Raw genomic sequence first — 13,324 nt, 5'->3', positions numbered from 1 at the left:
TAATCCCAGCATGTTGGGAGGCCGAGGCGGGCGGATCACAAGGTAGGAGATCGAGACCAACCTGGCTAACACGATGAAACCCTGTCTCTACTAAAAATACAAAAATATTAGCTGGGCATGGTGGTGGGCGCCTATAGTCTCAGCTACTTGGGAGGCTGAGGCAGGAGAATGGCGTGAACCCAGGAGGCAGAGCTTGCAGTGAGCCGAGATCATGCCACTGCACTACAGCCTTGGCAACTGTGAGACTCCATCTCAAAAAAAAAAAAAAAAGAAAAGAGAAAACATTCAGTTTTCTATGGGTGTTAACAAATGCATGGAAAAACTTTGGAAAGAGCTAGAACAAACTTAACAGTTATTACTTCTAGACTTGGGGAAATGAGGGCATTTGTACTTAATTTTATATACTTTTGTAATGTATGAAAATTTAAAGTTAGTATACATGATTTTCAAATTGGTAGGGGGAGTTTAAAGTTAGCCAAGGACTGAAAATATAACAGGGTAGGAGGTTGATTCTCTCAAGTGAAAGTGGAAACATTCATTTTGAATTTTTTGTGTGTGTTTTCCTTTCTTTCTACTCTTTAATTCTCAACTCAGCTGCCATCAGAACTGCAAATTGGGTTGAGCAAGTTAATGACTCACTGCACTTGTTTTGACCTTTTAATGCTTGATTCTGAGTGCTGGAGATCTGCGTGCATTTAGTTACTGGTTACTGTTTACAAGGGACTGTTTTTAAGAGATCACAAGGATTTGTAAGATACCATTAGTGAACTATGTATTTGGTGCAAGTACTTTCTTGACCTGCATAGGGCTGGTCCAGCCATCATGAGCTCGTTAGTGAGCCCAGGAGCTCCCCGCTATTTGTGCCAGCCTAAGGGGCTTGTGTTGCTACTTGCAAACAGAGTGAGCGTCTTGCTTCCAGAAGGCTGTGGTAATACCCTGAAGCTCTTTGGAAGTTTCTTTTTACATTTTTCATTTATTTATTTATATATATATATATTTTTTAGAACTGAAACGAGGCCTTGCTATGTTGCCCAGGGTGGTCTCGAACTCCTCAGCTCAAGCGATTCGCCTGCCTTAGCTTCCCAAAGAGCTGGGATTACAGGCATGAGCCACCAAGCCCCGCCTCATTTTTTTCTTTTTTCTTTTTCTTTTTTTTTTTAGAGGGAGTCTTGCTCTGTCACCCAGGCTGGAGTACAGTGGTGCAATCTCAGCTTACTGCAATCCCCACCTCACTGGTTCAGGCAATTCTGCCTCAGCCTCCCAAGTAGCTGGGATTACAGGCACCTACCATCACGCCCAGCTACTTTTTTTGTATTTTTAGTAGAGACGGTTTCACCATGTTGTTCAGGCTGGTCTTGAACTCCTGACCTCAGGTGATCTGCCTGCCTCAGCCTCCCAAAGCGCTGGGATTACAGGTGTGAGCCACCACGCCTGGCCATTTTAGACACTTTGGGAGGCCGAGGCGGGCAGATCACGACATCAGGAGATCGAGACCATCCAGGCCAACACAGTGAAATCCCGTCTCTACTAAAAATACAAAAAATTAGCCAGGCGTGGTGGCGGGTGCCTGTAGTCCCAGCTACTCTGTAGGCTGAGGCAGAAGAATGGTGTGAGTGAGCTGAGATCACGCCACTGCACTCCAGCCTGGGCGAGACGCCATCTCAAAAAAAAAAAAAAAACAAAAGACATAAAAATTTATAAAGGAGGACAGAAATCACCCATAACGTCAACATGAAAAAACAATAGAATTTTGTGATGTTCCCTTTATATCTTTGCTCATGTGCATTTTTTGCATAACTATAAAATGTTCACATATAGACTTTTAATCCTGATTTTATTTTAAGCTACATAGAAGGGATGTTTACATTTTAAATTATCTCTGAATTGTCTAGATAATATTCCATCCAGCAGGGAATTATAATTTTTTTTTTTCCTGAGATAGAGTCTCACTGTTGTCACCCAGACTGGAGTACAGTGGCACGATCTCGGCTCACTGCAACCTCCACCTCCCGGGTTCAAGCGATTCTCCTGCCTCAGCCTCCTGAGTAGCTGAGATTACAGGCGCATGCCACCACGCCCCGGCTAATTTTTGTACTTTTAGTAGAGACAGGGTTTCACCATGTTGGCCAGGCTGGTGTCAAACTGCTGACCTCAGGTGATCCACCCGCCTCGGCTTCCCAAAGTGCTAGGATTGCAGGCGTGAGCCACCGTGCCCAGCCAATTATAACTTATTTAACAATGCCCTTATGTTGAATAGTTCTTTTTAAAATTTTTCTTTACTTTCTGGAATTTTGTTGAATCTCAAAATAATTGGGAACTACCTTAGAATGCCTTTGTGATGAAGGCTCATATGTCATATGCAAATTCAGTTCCTGACCTCAGGAAGTTTTTAGTTAAGAGCAGGTGACCAATAATTATAATCAAGTGTGATCATTGCTATATAAGAGGTATGTCTAAATTGCTCTGGGGTAGGAGGATGGGAGAATATTGGTAAAGACTTCTTAGAGGAGGTGCTGTTTGAGTTACATCCTTATATCCTGAGGGCAGTTAGGAGTTAGCCAGCCATGGCCAGGCGCGGTGGCTCACACCTGTAATCCCAGCATTTTGGGAGGCCGAGGCGGGTAGATCACGAGGTCAGGAGATTGAGACCATCCTGGCTAACACGGTGAAACCCTGTGTCTACTAAAAATACAAAAAATTAGCTGGGCATGGTGGCGGGCGCCTGTAGTCCCAGCTATTCAGAAGGCTGAGGCAAGAGAATGGCGTGAACCCAGGAGGTGGAGCTTGCAGTGAGCCGAGATCGCACCACTGCACTCCAGCCTGGGCGACAAAGCGAGACTCTGTCTCAGAAAAAAAAAAAAAAAAGCCAGTTTGAAGTGATGGAAACACATTCCAGGAAGAGAAGATTGCTTGAAGGGAGTATAGAGGGATGGCAAAGCATGACGTATTTAGGGAATGACAGATAGCCTAGTATGGTTGGAGAAATGGAGGCTCATGGATGAGTGGCAGGATGGGATCCTAAATATGGAGACTGTGGTCAGATTACAAGAGACTTTCTGTGCCAAGCTGAGGAGTTGAAACTTCACGCGGAAGGCCACAGAGAGCCATGGGGGGGAACACTTCCTAAATAAGAATGTGGTTTTGGAGCACAGCAACCTCATTGCTTTGGCAGTCTCCAATAAGTGTAATGAAATCTTCTAGTATGAAGACTGAAAATGATGCACTCAGCTTTCTTCCGGATCATTTGTATTTGTCATGAAAAGCATTTTGGTAGCATGTTTAAGTCACAAAGGTGGACTTCGGATGGTTAGACGGCCCCGGAGTCTACCGGGGCCTCTTTGGGAAATAGGAAAATACCTCAGGGACAGGAATCATGTGCTGCGAAGATGGTATTTAGTATGTATATTAGTCAGGACTTTTCAAGTTGATGGAACCCCAACTGAGATAATAGAAAGGGAAATGTCTTTCTATATGTAACGAAAATGTCTAAGGGTGGTTCTTGTTCTTTCCGGTTTCAGGCACAGTGGGATCCAGAGGCTCAAGCAGTATTGGTAAAGCTTGCTCCCTTCCTGCCTCCACTGGTCACTCCATCCTTTATTCTAGGTCCCTTTATTCTCTCCTGTAGCAGACAGATGCTTCTGCTTAACCAGGGAGAGTTGCTGCTGGAAGCCCCTGCTTGTGTTATCTCTTGAACTCACAATCTCAAAGGAATACTCTTTCCTCCTTTCTCCCATAAATCATGTGAGAAATTTCAGGGAATCACATGCCCATCCCTGAACCAGGATGGTGGAATACTCTATTGGTCAGGTCTGGGGGAGCCCACCAAAACTATATGTAATAGGATACCCAAAGTTAGTGGGATTCTATTTATAGAAGGAGGAGAGTAGGAGTACTAGCCAAATGTTTAAATAAATAAAGGTCATCCACTATTGTTATCTCTTGTTCTTCTAAAGAGGGGAGATGTCCACTGGAAAAAAGTAGAGCTCATCACGTATCCAAGAACTGCCTTCATGCGTGAGTTTGGCCTGATATGTGCTTGCACTGTAGTCCACTTGGTATCCAGGTCGCACAGAACGGATACTCCCAGCGCATGTTCCAAAGCAGCCCCCTGTCCAATTTTCCTTAGCACGTAGGCTCAAGACAATGCCCCACTTCCCAAAGGCCTTGTGGCAATGTCCTCTTTTTCTTTCACATGTATGATTTATGTTCTGTCAACGACAGGAAACTGCTCAAAGATCCACCCAGTCCTGCCGCTGCCCCCGTGATGGTTTGTTTTTCTCATTGTTTAGCGCTCCATTAGCTTCCGCAGTGAGAGCCGCCCTGACATCCTCGCCCCCCGACCCTGGTCCAGAAATGCCGCCCCCTCAAGCACGAAACGGAGAGATAGCAAGCTGTGGAGTGAGACCTTCGATGTGTGCGTCAATCAGATGCTTACATCCAAGGAAATCAAACGTCAGGAGGTAGGCTCCGGGCCCAAACTCCATGTTGGCTGTGTGTCTGGAACAAAGGTGCATTGCAGGCGTCAGCCGTGCTGGAGTTTGCGCCTTAGTCTCCAAATCAATTCTTCATTGCATTTGTAGAAGGACAAACGGGAGTGTCTGACCTTGGGGAAGGAACTGAGAAACCAGAAACCAGCTGGGAGGGTGTGGCCCCCACTTTAAAAAGAAACTGATGTGAAAATGTGAATTTACAAGAAGATGAAACCAAATGTCTATTTAGGATTCTGAAGTTCACAGAAATAATCATTTTAGTTATATTTTGATAGCAACTTCTAGACTATTTTAAAATATTCAGTTTCCATAACTTTGATTCAGCGTTGTGGAAAACTTCCTTTCTATAAAAATCCAGTTAATTTCATTCCCTGTAAGTTTTCTGTATCAATTGCCCTAAATGGCTCTGATAATATTACCCTGTATAGAAGAGCTTGTCTAAGTGCTTGTGCCAGGCTGTGCTGAGAACTTCATGTGTGCATCATCGGATGAGATCCTTGGAGTATCCAGCCCAGGGTTGTGCCTCCACCTGCTTTGTCCTCAGTTTACCAAGCAGCCCCAGGTGGAGGGAGCTTTCAAAGCCTGACCACTTTTTCCCTATATCCTGAAACACAGTAGACCCTGAAATATAATTACAAACTTGTAGTCCTTTAATAATGTAATGTTTGCTGACAGTTTGACTTCCCAGATGGAAGTGAAAGAGTGTTCTGCGCGTCATAGCTCTTTAGTATGATGGCTTAATGGAGCCAAATTAGAAACGGTCCATTTACATTACATACTCTTCCACACAGCCAGCTCCTATAATTTTATTTTTTGTACCTGTGGGACTGAGAGGTAATTTAGAATGAATTAACTTTACCAGATTGTATTTGGAGTGATAAAATGTTGGATTCTTCCTACAGTATCAGCCTAAAGGCATTGGATAATACAAATAAAACTTTCTGCTGAGATTCGCCTTCTGTCGAGTGGAAGAAAAAGTGAGGATGGCCCAGTTAATAATACTGCCACATCCATTATCTAGAACAGCCTCTGAATCACTTCTTATGATTGCCTCTCACAACAAGGGTACCAAATCCATGCTTACGCTAATTATTTTACCTAAAATAGTTCCCTCTTGTTTGACTGCATCAAAGTTCTCTAACATGAAAGATGACTTTTTGAATTAGAAATGTGTGGAAACTTTCTCCCAGAAACAGAGAAGCACAATATGCAGTAGTTTTGCAGTATCTTTTCATTGCAGGGTTAAGCATAGATGCATTTGCTTCAGGTTAATGTAACTTAAAATACTTAAATATGTAAATTTGGGGTTTTGAGTGGTGGAGCCAGCACTCTTTGAATATGGTCTTGTAAATGAAGGGAGAATTCAGTGAATATGTTTATCTTTCCTTGCAGGCCATCTTTGAGCTTTCCCAAGGAGAAGAAGACTTGATAGAAGACTTGAAATTAGCAAAAAAGGTAAATTTAAATCCAGTCATTTGAGTCAAGTCACTTTTTTTTCTTGACTAATTTCACAACCCTAAAGTGGTGCTTCATGAGAACTCCTTTTATGACTAAGACTGGTCTGCTACCACACACCAAGCAGTGGGGAAAGTGCTTCAAAACCAGAGGGCAGAATAGCTCTCCAGACCTGGCACCTTTAGGCATTTACCTCTGCATGTCTCTAATGCATGTCAAAGAATACTTCAGCCCAAATCAGAAAGTGTCCATGGAGGCCTCGCTTTATGTATGTTTCGTTGTCCTAGAAGTCTCATATGTACGAGTCTTTGCCCATGGGAGAGAATGTGTGCTTGTCTGAAACTTGAACTGAGTCTTAGAAATAAAGCCATTTGAATCTCAAAAGCAAATAAAGTGAAATGAGGCAATTGCATACTATCATATAAGCCGGGGTCTTTTATATAGGAATTTGTTTTCTAATCAACATTTTGTGTGGGGAGGAGGAGGACAACAAACCTTCCTCAAAAATGTTTTCATTCCAGTGGCACAGCCCCCCTACTCCATGGCTTGGAGGCTAAAACCAGACTCCTTCATCTGATATTCACAACCTCCTCAAAGAATCACAGGGTTGGAAGGATACCTTCCTTCTTTTAAGGGTTTTTAGTCTTTCTGCTAAGACGAAATTCCACCTCTAGCATTCCTGAGAGACGGCCACCCAAGCTTTGCTTGGACACAGCTAAGAAACTGAGTTTTAGGCAGGGCTGGAGGAGGAGATCAGAGAGGACAAAGAAGTTATTTCACTGTGAGAGTTATCATGCTGGTCATACGTGTAATTTCCCTTTCCTGCATGAAGATTTGCCAAACTCAAGCACCTTGAGGTGTTTCCCGGCCATCCTTTTCCTCATGGTGGCCCTACCGTCCTACAAACTTTTCTCGTTCCTTTCAACCGTTCATATCCACCCATCCTTCAGGAACCAGCTCAAATCTCAGTTTATTCTTACATAACATTTATTGCCTCCTTCTCTGTACCAAGCAGCTCATCTTCAAAACTTTCCTTGGCCACTCCAGTTTTAATTCTCTGACCCTCTAGAGCAGTTTTGATTTGATGGCTTTTTGCTGTCATGTGACATCAGTCTTGATTTGAATCTTTAAATTTTAAACATAAGCCGGGTCCAGTGGCTCACACCTATAATCCCAACACTTTGGGAAGCTGAGGCGGGTGGATCACTTAAGGTCAGGAGTTCAAGACCAGCCTGGCCAGCGTGGTGAAACCCCATCTCTACTAAAAAATATAAAAATTAGGCTGGGCATGGTGGCTCACGCCTGTAATCCCAGCACTTTGGCAGGCCGAGGTCGGCAGATCACGAAGTCAGGAGATCGAGACCATCCTGGCCAACATGGTGAAACCCTGTCTCTACTAAAAGTACAAAAATTAGCTGGGTGTGGTGGCGTGCACCTGTAGTCCCAGCTACTCAGGAGGCTGAAGCAGGGAATTGCTTGAACCTGGGAGGCAGAGGTTGCAGTGAGCCAAGATCCACTGCACTCTAGCCTGGCAACAGAGCAAGACTCCGTCTCAAAAGAAAAAAAAAAAAATTAGCCAGGCGTGGTGGCAGGCACCCATAATCCCAGCTACTCAGGAGGTTGAGGCAGGAGAATCACTTGAACTCAGGAGACAGAGGTTGCAGTGAGCTGAGATCATGCCACTACACTCCAGCCTGGGTGACAGAGCAAGACTCCATCTCAAAAAAAAAAAAAAAGAAAAAAATTCTTTTTTAAACATAGATTTAGTTTTCCATGAGATTGGAAACTAAAATATAAAACTAGAAAATATTTTAGTTTTTCTTATCTTCCCCATTAGCTTTATAAAATTCCTTGAAGGTAGGAGACTTCTAAGTCTTTGTATTCTACTTCAGTGCCCTGTGTATAACTGTGTATTCTTGTTGTTTAATTTTCTCTAATAAGAGGTGATAGGATTAGCAGAGGTTTTGCTCTCTTCATTCAAATCAGTAGTAAAGGATACCAATCACTGTTTCTTTCCTCTTTTTCTTTATTTTAAATATGTACTAATTTAAAAAAAGAATCTGCTGGTAGCTAGTTTTGAATAAAGTGGGATTTTTTTTTAAAAGGCAGGATCTTGATTTTGAAAACATATTAACAGTCAAATCTGTTCTATACCTAGGATTTGTGCTCTTTCCTAGATACATGATATACTAGAATAAAAAAGCTTTTGAAAAATCTGCTTTGGTTTCTCAACCACAAAGGCTCAAGGCAGTGCTGGTTTCTCCTCTCCTCCAGCCACACCTGTCTGCTGTTCCTGCAGCTTTATGGGAGAAGTTGTTGTTAGAGAGCCAGAAGTTTTGTTATTGGATAGGACCTATCAGGAGTTACTTACATGAACAATGTACTTCCTCTGATTTTAAACATTTGCTTCCATCTCTTGCCATTTTTGTGCAGGCCTATCATGACCCCATGCTGAAACTCTCCATAATGACAGAACAAGAGTTGAATCAAATTTTTGGAACACTGGACTCTCTAATCCCTCTACATGAAGGTATAATTTTGTTCCCAGGATGAGTTGTGACTTGTAGCCTTAATTGAGTTGTCTTATTAATGAGTGAGTGATTATGAAATGCCTGCAATGTGAATAACCTACTTCCAGCCCTGTTCATATTTGATTGCCTAACAAATAAGCATCTGTTTGTTTTTTGCCAGAGCTCCTTAGTCAGCTTCGAGATGTTCGGAAGCCTGATGGCTCGACTGAACATGTTGGTCCCATCCTCGTGGGCTGGGTAAGAAAGTTCTCTGGTCTTTATTGAAGATAAATTTCAAAAATATAGATGGGAGTTTCATTTTAGCTAGACTTTTTTTTTTTTTTTTTTTTTTTTTTTTTTTTTTTTTTTTTTTTTTTTTTACCAATACTGGTTTCGCATCAGAAAAAAAAAGCAAGTTCCTAGTAAAATTGTAATTATATTTAAACTTTGTATCTTTAAAGCATGAAAACAGTTTTTTTCTTGTTACAAATTTACTGCATTTAAAAGTAACAGGGCCTTTTGCAACAAAATAAGTAAAGGTACACATGAAACTATTACTCGTCTCGTATCAAATGAAGTAAAACTAGTTAATATTCTATCAGGCCAATTGCTAGTATAATATAGTCCAATAAAAATTTAGTGACTTATCCACTATCAAAAAAAAAAAAAAAAAAAACTTTTCAGGCCATAAAAAAAACCTCATCGTCAAAATGTAGTTTTATAAACAAGATAATAAGTAAAGGTTGCTAATGTTTAGATATAAAAAAAAACTTTTCAGGCCATAAAAAAATCTCATGGTCAAAATGTAGTTTTATAAACAAGATAATAAGTAAAGGTTGCTAATGTTTAGGATATATACCATGCTAAGTAATTTATAGGAGAGCTGGGTATTATGGTGACCTTCATCCCAACACAATCCATTCCTTTTCGTAATTAAATAAAAAGAAAGAAGCTGTGATCTTAGATTAGGAGTCATAAATTTATGATCCTAGGGCTGGATTTGTATTGTGTACATAAAGTTGTTGTTTGTTTGGTTAACTTATGCTAGACAAGGCGTGTGCTCTATTTTGCCTCAGTCCCCACCACTCCCTATTCTATACATTTACGTTTCCTTCTGTGAGTACTTGAATGTTCCACCCCAGTTCCAGGTGTTTTTCATCTGTTATGAAGCAGATAATGAGAGGAGATTACTTTGCTGACTTCTTCCAGGCAAGATTAGGTCTCTCATCACTCTGTTGCACACAGTATTCTAGAAAAATAGGCAGGAAGTACCACAACAGCTAATATTAGAGATCATTTCACTGTTTGGAGAGTGTTGTGAAGGTTATAAATCCTACTGTTGCTGTGTGAGTTCTCTTTATTCAGTTACATCTGCATTTTAATCTTCCTAAAACCTTTCGGTTCACATGCCTTGATAATACATAGATGTGCAGAAAGTTTTTTTTTTTTTTTTTTTTTTTTTTTTTTTTTTTTTTTGAGACGGAGTCTCGCTCTGTCGCCAGAAAGTTTTAACATTGATCTTTTAACTTTATGTTTCTCAGTGACTGCCTTGATCAAGATACTTGATGAGAGTTTCATGACTTAGGTAGCTTTAGTTCAGGAGTCAATTTTAGCACCAAGGCTGAAATATCCCAAGGGATCTGAAAGGCAAGTAATGGTCTAAGATGAATAATTTAGAAAATATGCCTTAATATTTCAAGAGAGATCATTCATCTTATATTTTTGACTTTCATTTTATTATGAGCCATGGTAGATGTCTTAACTTCTTTAGCCCACAAAGAAATTTCTCCAAAGAGAGCCAGCCAACTGGAGACAGAGACAGAGAAGGTATAATGAGCAGAGAGTCTGCCTCAATATCTCTTAAACTTCCTGAGTCTGTGGAGTGTTTTGATACGGGGGTAAAAGGAGCAGTTAGGTCGCACTCCAGAATTTGTAGGATAACTCCTCTGCTTTTGATGAGACAGCAGTACAGGACTACATGGTTTCCTTAAGCATCATATGCAAATTGTCAATTTATGCCAGAAGCAAAATTGTAGGAATTTGCCTTGTTATTAACTTTTTGCTGAAATAAACATTTGTCATGTTTATTAGAAAATTGGTGTGATCTGGGAACAGCTTTGCAGTCCTTTTCTGTACATACCCAAAGGAAGTGTGACCATGCTGGCCCATTGCTATCTGGACGCTTCAGGCATCAAATGAGGACTTGGATCTTGAAGAGCAGCCTAAAATTAAACAACTGGCCCGTTGTTGCCAGACTTCATGAGAAATGGCCCTTATTTATCAGGCCCGACGAGCTGTTAAATGTTTTCCTCTTTTAACTGCAGATGTGTCCGTGTGAGTGGGAACAGTAAACCTAGGGGTACATATGTTTGAGTTCTTGTATTTTTAACAGAACAAAATAAACATCTTAGTGGACTTTGGATGAGAAAAGTCAGAGCCCATTCGACCCATGAAAAATTGATTTATTTTCCTCGCAAAGGAAAAAAGTGAGGGGGGAAAAATCCTTTTAAACAAGTGAGCCTTCCAAGTGGGACAGCCCTGGCAAGTCCTTTTGACCTTAGAATGAATCAATTACTTTTACTTTGAAGACCTTAAACAGAGTGGTTGCTTTTTTTCAGGGAACTACCCCGGTTACTGAGAATCAGTGTCCCCCCCCTCCCTAGTGGGTCAGCCTGTTTGAGTAAGCCTTCTCTAGCATAAAGAAACAACCTCCAAGTGACTTATCTCCATGCCAACGTTTTTTCAATGATAAAATACTTTATCAGTTCTCCAAGGCAGAAAGTTCTCATGTTAATTTGATGTCTCATTAAATTTTAATTCCTAAGAAAGAGCCAGGGTACATGGAAGCAAAAAAAAAAAAGATTTGTTCACAATATTAGGGGGATAATAGAACTTCTTTAAAAAGTGAGTTTCCCTTATAAATTATTGATAGTCTATTTAATAAAGAGATGGCAAATAGTTCAGAACTCCAAGGTAAAGGGGAAGCAAGAAGAAGTGTCAGACTCTAGTTTTGTCTCCAGCTGAGCAAGTAGCTTCGGTTCTCTAAACGACAGTTTCTTCAATAAGAATATTCTAGGGCCCAAGCACGGTGGCTCATGTCTGTAATCCCAGCACTCTGGGAGCCTGAAGTGGGTGGATCGCTTGAGCCCAGGAGTAGGAGACCAGCCTGGGCAAAATGGCGAAACCCTATCTCTACAAAAAAAATATTAGCTGGCGGCCGGGCGCGGTGGCTCAAGCCTGTAATCCCAGCACTTTGGGAGGCCGAGGCGGGTGGATCACAAGGTCAGGAGATCGAGACCACAGTGAAACCCCGTCTCTACTAAAAATACAAAAAAAAAATTAGCCGGGCGCGGTGGCGGGCGCCTGTAGTCCCAGCTACTCAGGAGGCTGAGGCAGGAGAATGGCGGGAACCCGGGAGGCGGAGCTTGCAGTGAGCCGAGATCGCGCCACTGCACTCCAGCCTGGGCAACAGCGTGAGACTCCGTCTCAAAAAAAAAAAAAAAAAAATATATATATATATATATATATTAGCTGGCATGGTGGTGTGTGCCTGTAGCCCTAGCTGCTTGAGAGGCTGAGGAGGGAGAACTGCTTGAGCCTGGGAAGAAGAGGCTGCAGTGAGTTATGATCATGCCACTGCTCTCCAGCCTGACTGACAAAGCGAGACCTTGTCTCAAAAACAAAGAACTTCTTGGAACAAGTAATAATAGCTAGTACTTACTGATTCTTAATCAGAAGCCAAGCTCCATGCTACACTTTTTGTATGCTTTACCTCATTAAGGGAGAGAGGGACATTAGTATATACGTTTTGTAGGTGGAGACACTGAGGCTTGGAAGAGTCACTGACAGCTGTGTGAGTTAGGCTTTGAATCTGATTCTCCCTATTTCTGAGTCTGTCCTTTTTTCCAAGACAGAGTCTCGCTCTGTCGCCAAGGCTGGAGTGCAGTGACGCGATCTCAGCTCATTGCAACCTTTGCCTCCTGGGTTCAAGTGATTCTTGTGACTCAGCCTCCCAAGTAGCTGGGATTACAGGCATGCACCACTATGCCCAGCTAATTTTTATATATTTTAATAAAGACAGGATTTTGCCATGTTGCCCAGGCTGGCCTCAAACTCCTGACCTCGAGTGATCCACCCGCCTCAGCCTCCCAAAGTAATGTGATTACAGGCGTGAGCCACCGCACCCTGCCTAGTCTCTAACTGCATTTTCACCTCTCACATTCTGAATGATTGTCTGTATTTTGAGAACCAGATCTGGTACATTCTTCACCCTGTGTAGTTAAAGATCACTTGGGGCCTTTCCTAGCTGGTGACTGAACCAGATAGCCTTTCAGATCATGCCCAGGAAATGAGCAACCTGTCAGGTGAGAGCACAGGACCAGAGCCCCATTTGGTTGCCATGGTAGCAGGGCAGCAGGATCACAGGGAGCAGTGACCCATTGGACAGCGAGCAGCAGTGTGGTCAAGGTTCCTCACTAGTTTACATCCGATGGTTACTGCTGATTTGTTTCTTCTAATGAAAACATTGGGCATTTCCAGATCTTTTTAAAAGGTGAGGAAGTGGAAATTAAATGAAGAGGGCCTGAGGCCCTTTTTAATTAACTCTGAAAATCTAAGTTACAAGCCACAGTACCACGTCTGGGTTCTCTGTGTGTGTGTGTGTGTGTGTGTGCGCGCGCGCGCCCGCGCACATGTATAAGTACCAATTATCATTACTTTAAAATAATAGCTAGTATTTACACAAATATAAGGTTGAGGGAAAAAATTTCTGCAACTCTTTAACATAAGTAGAGAATTTTAATAACAGGTAAGGAAGGTAGACATTTCCAAGGAATGTTAAGCTCAATAGTGAGCTTGTAAAATATTACT

The 13,324-nt window shown here is 41.9% G+C and overlaps 1 protein-coding gene across 10 annotated transcripts in view; it reads left to right on the top strand.

Moving 5' to 3' along the window:
• The window catches only part of ARHGEF3 (Rho guanine nucleotide exchange factor 3), a 339,677-nt gene that overhangs the window by 306,326 nt on the left and 20,027 nt on the right, over positions 1-13,324 (top strand). For all 10 annotated transcript variants that reach the window (XM_050781160.1, XM_050781165.1, XM_050781161.1 and 7 more), the window contains 4 exons: positions 4,290-4,460; positions 5,883-5,945; positions 8,379-8,475; positions 8,637-8,713. In XM_050781160.1, coding sequence (XP_050637117.1) covers positions 4,290-4,460; positions 5,883-5,945; positions 8,379-8,475; positions 8,637-8,713 — 408 coding nt within the window. The remainder of the gene's footprint in view (positions 1-4,289; positions 4,461-5,882; positions 5,946-8,378; positions 8,476-8,636; positions 8,714-13,324) is intronic.

This window comes from Macaca thibetana, chromosome 2, assembly GCF_024542745.1.
Source record: "Macaca thibetana thibetana isolate TM-01 chromosome 2, ASM2454274v1, whole genome shotgun sequence".
Lineage (NCBI taxonomy): Eukaryota > Metazoa > Chordata > Mammalia > Primates > Cercopithecidae > Macaca > Macaca thibetana.
Note: the sequence above shows the minus strand (reverse complement) of the source record. Positions and strands in the feature narration are given on the sequence as shown.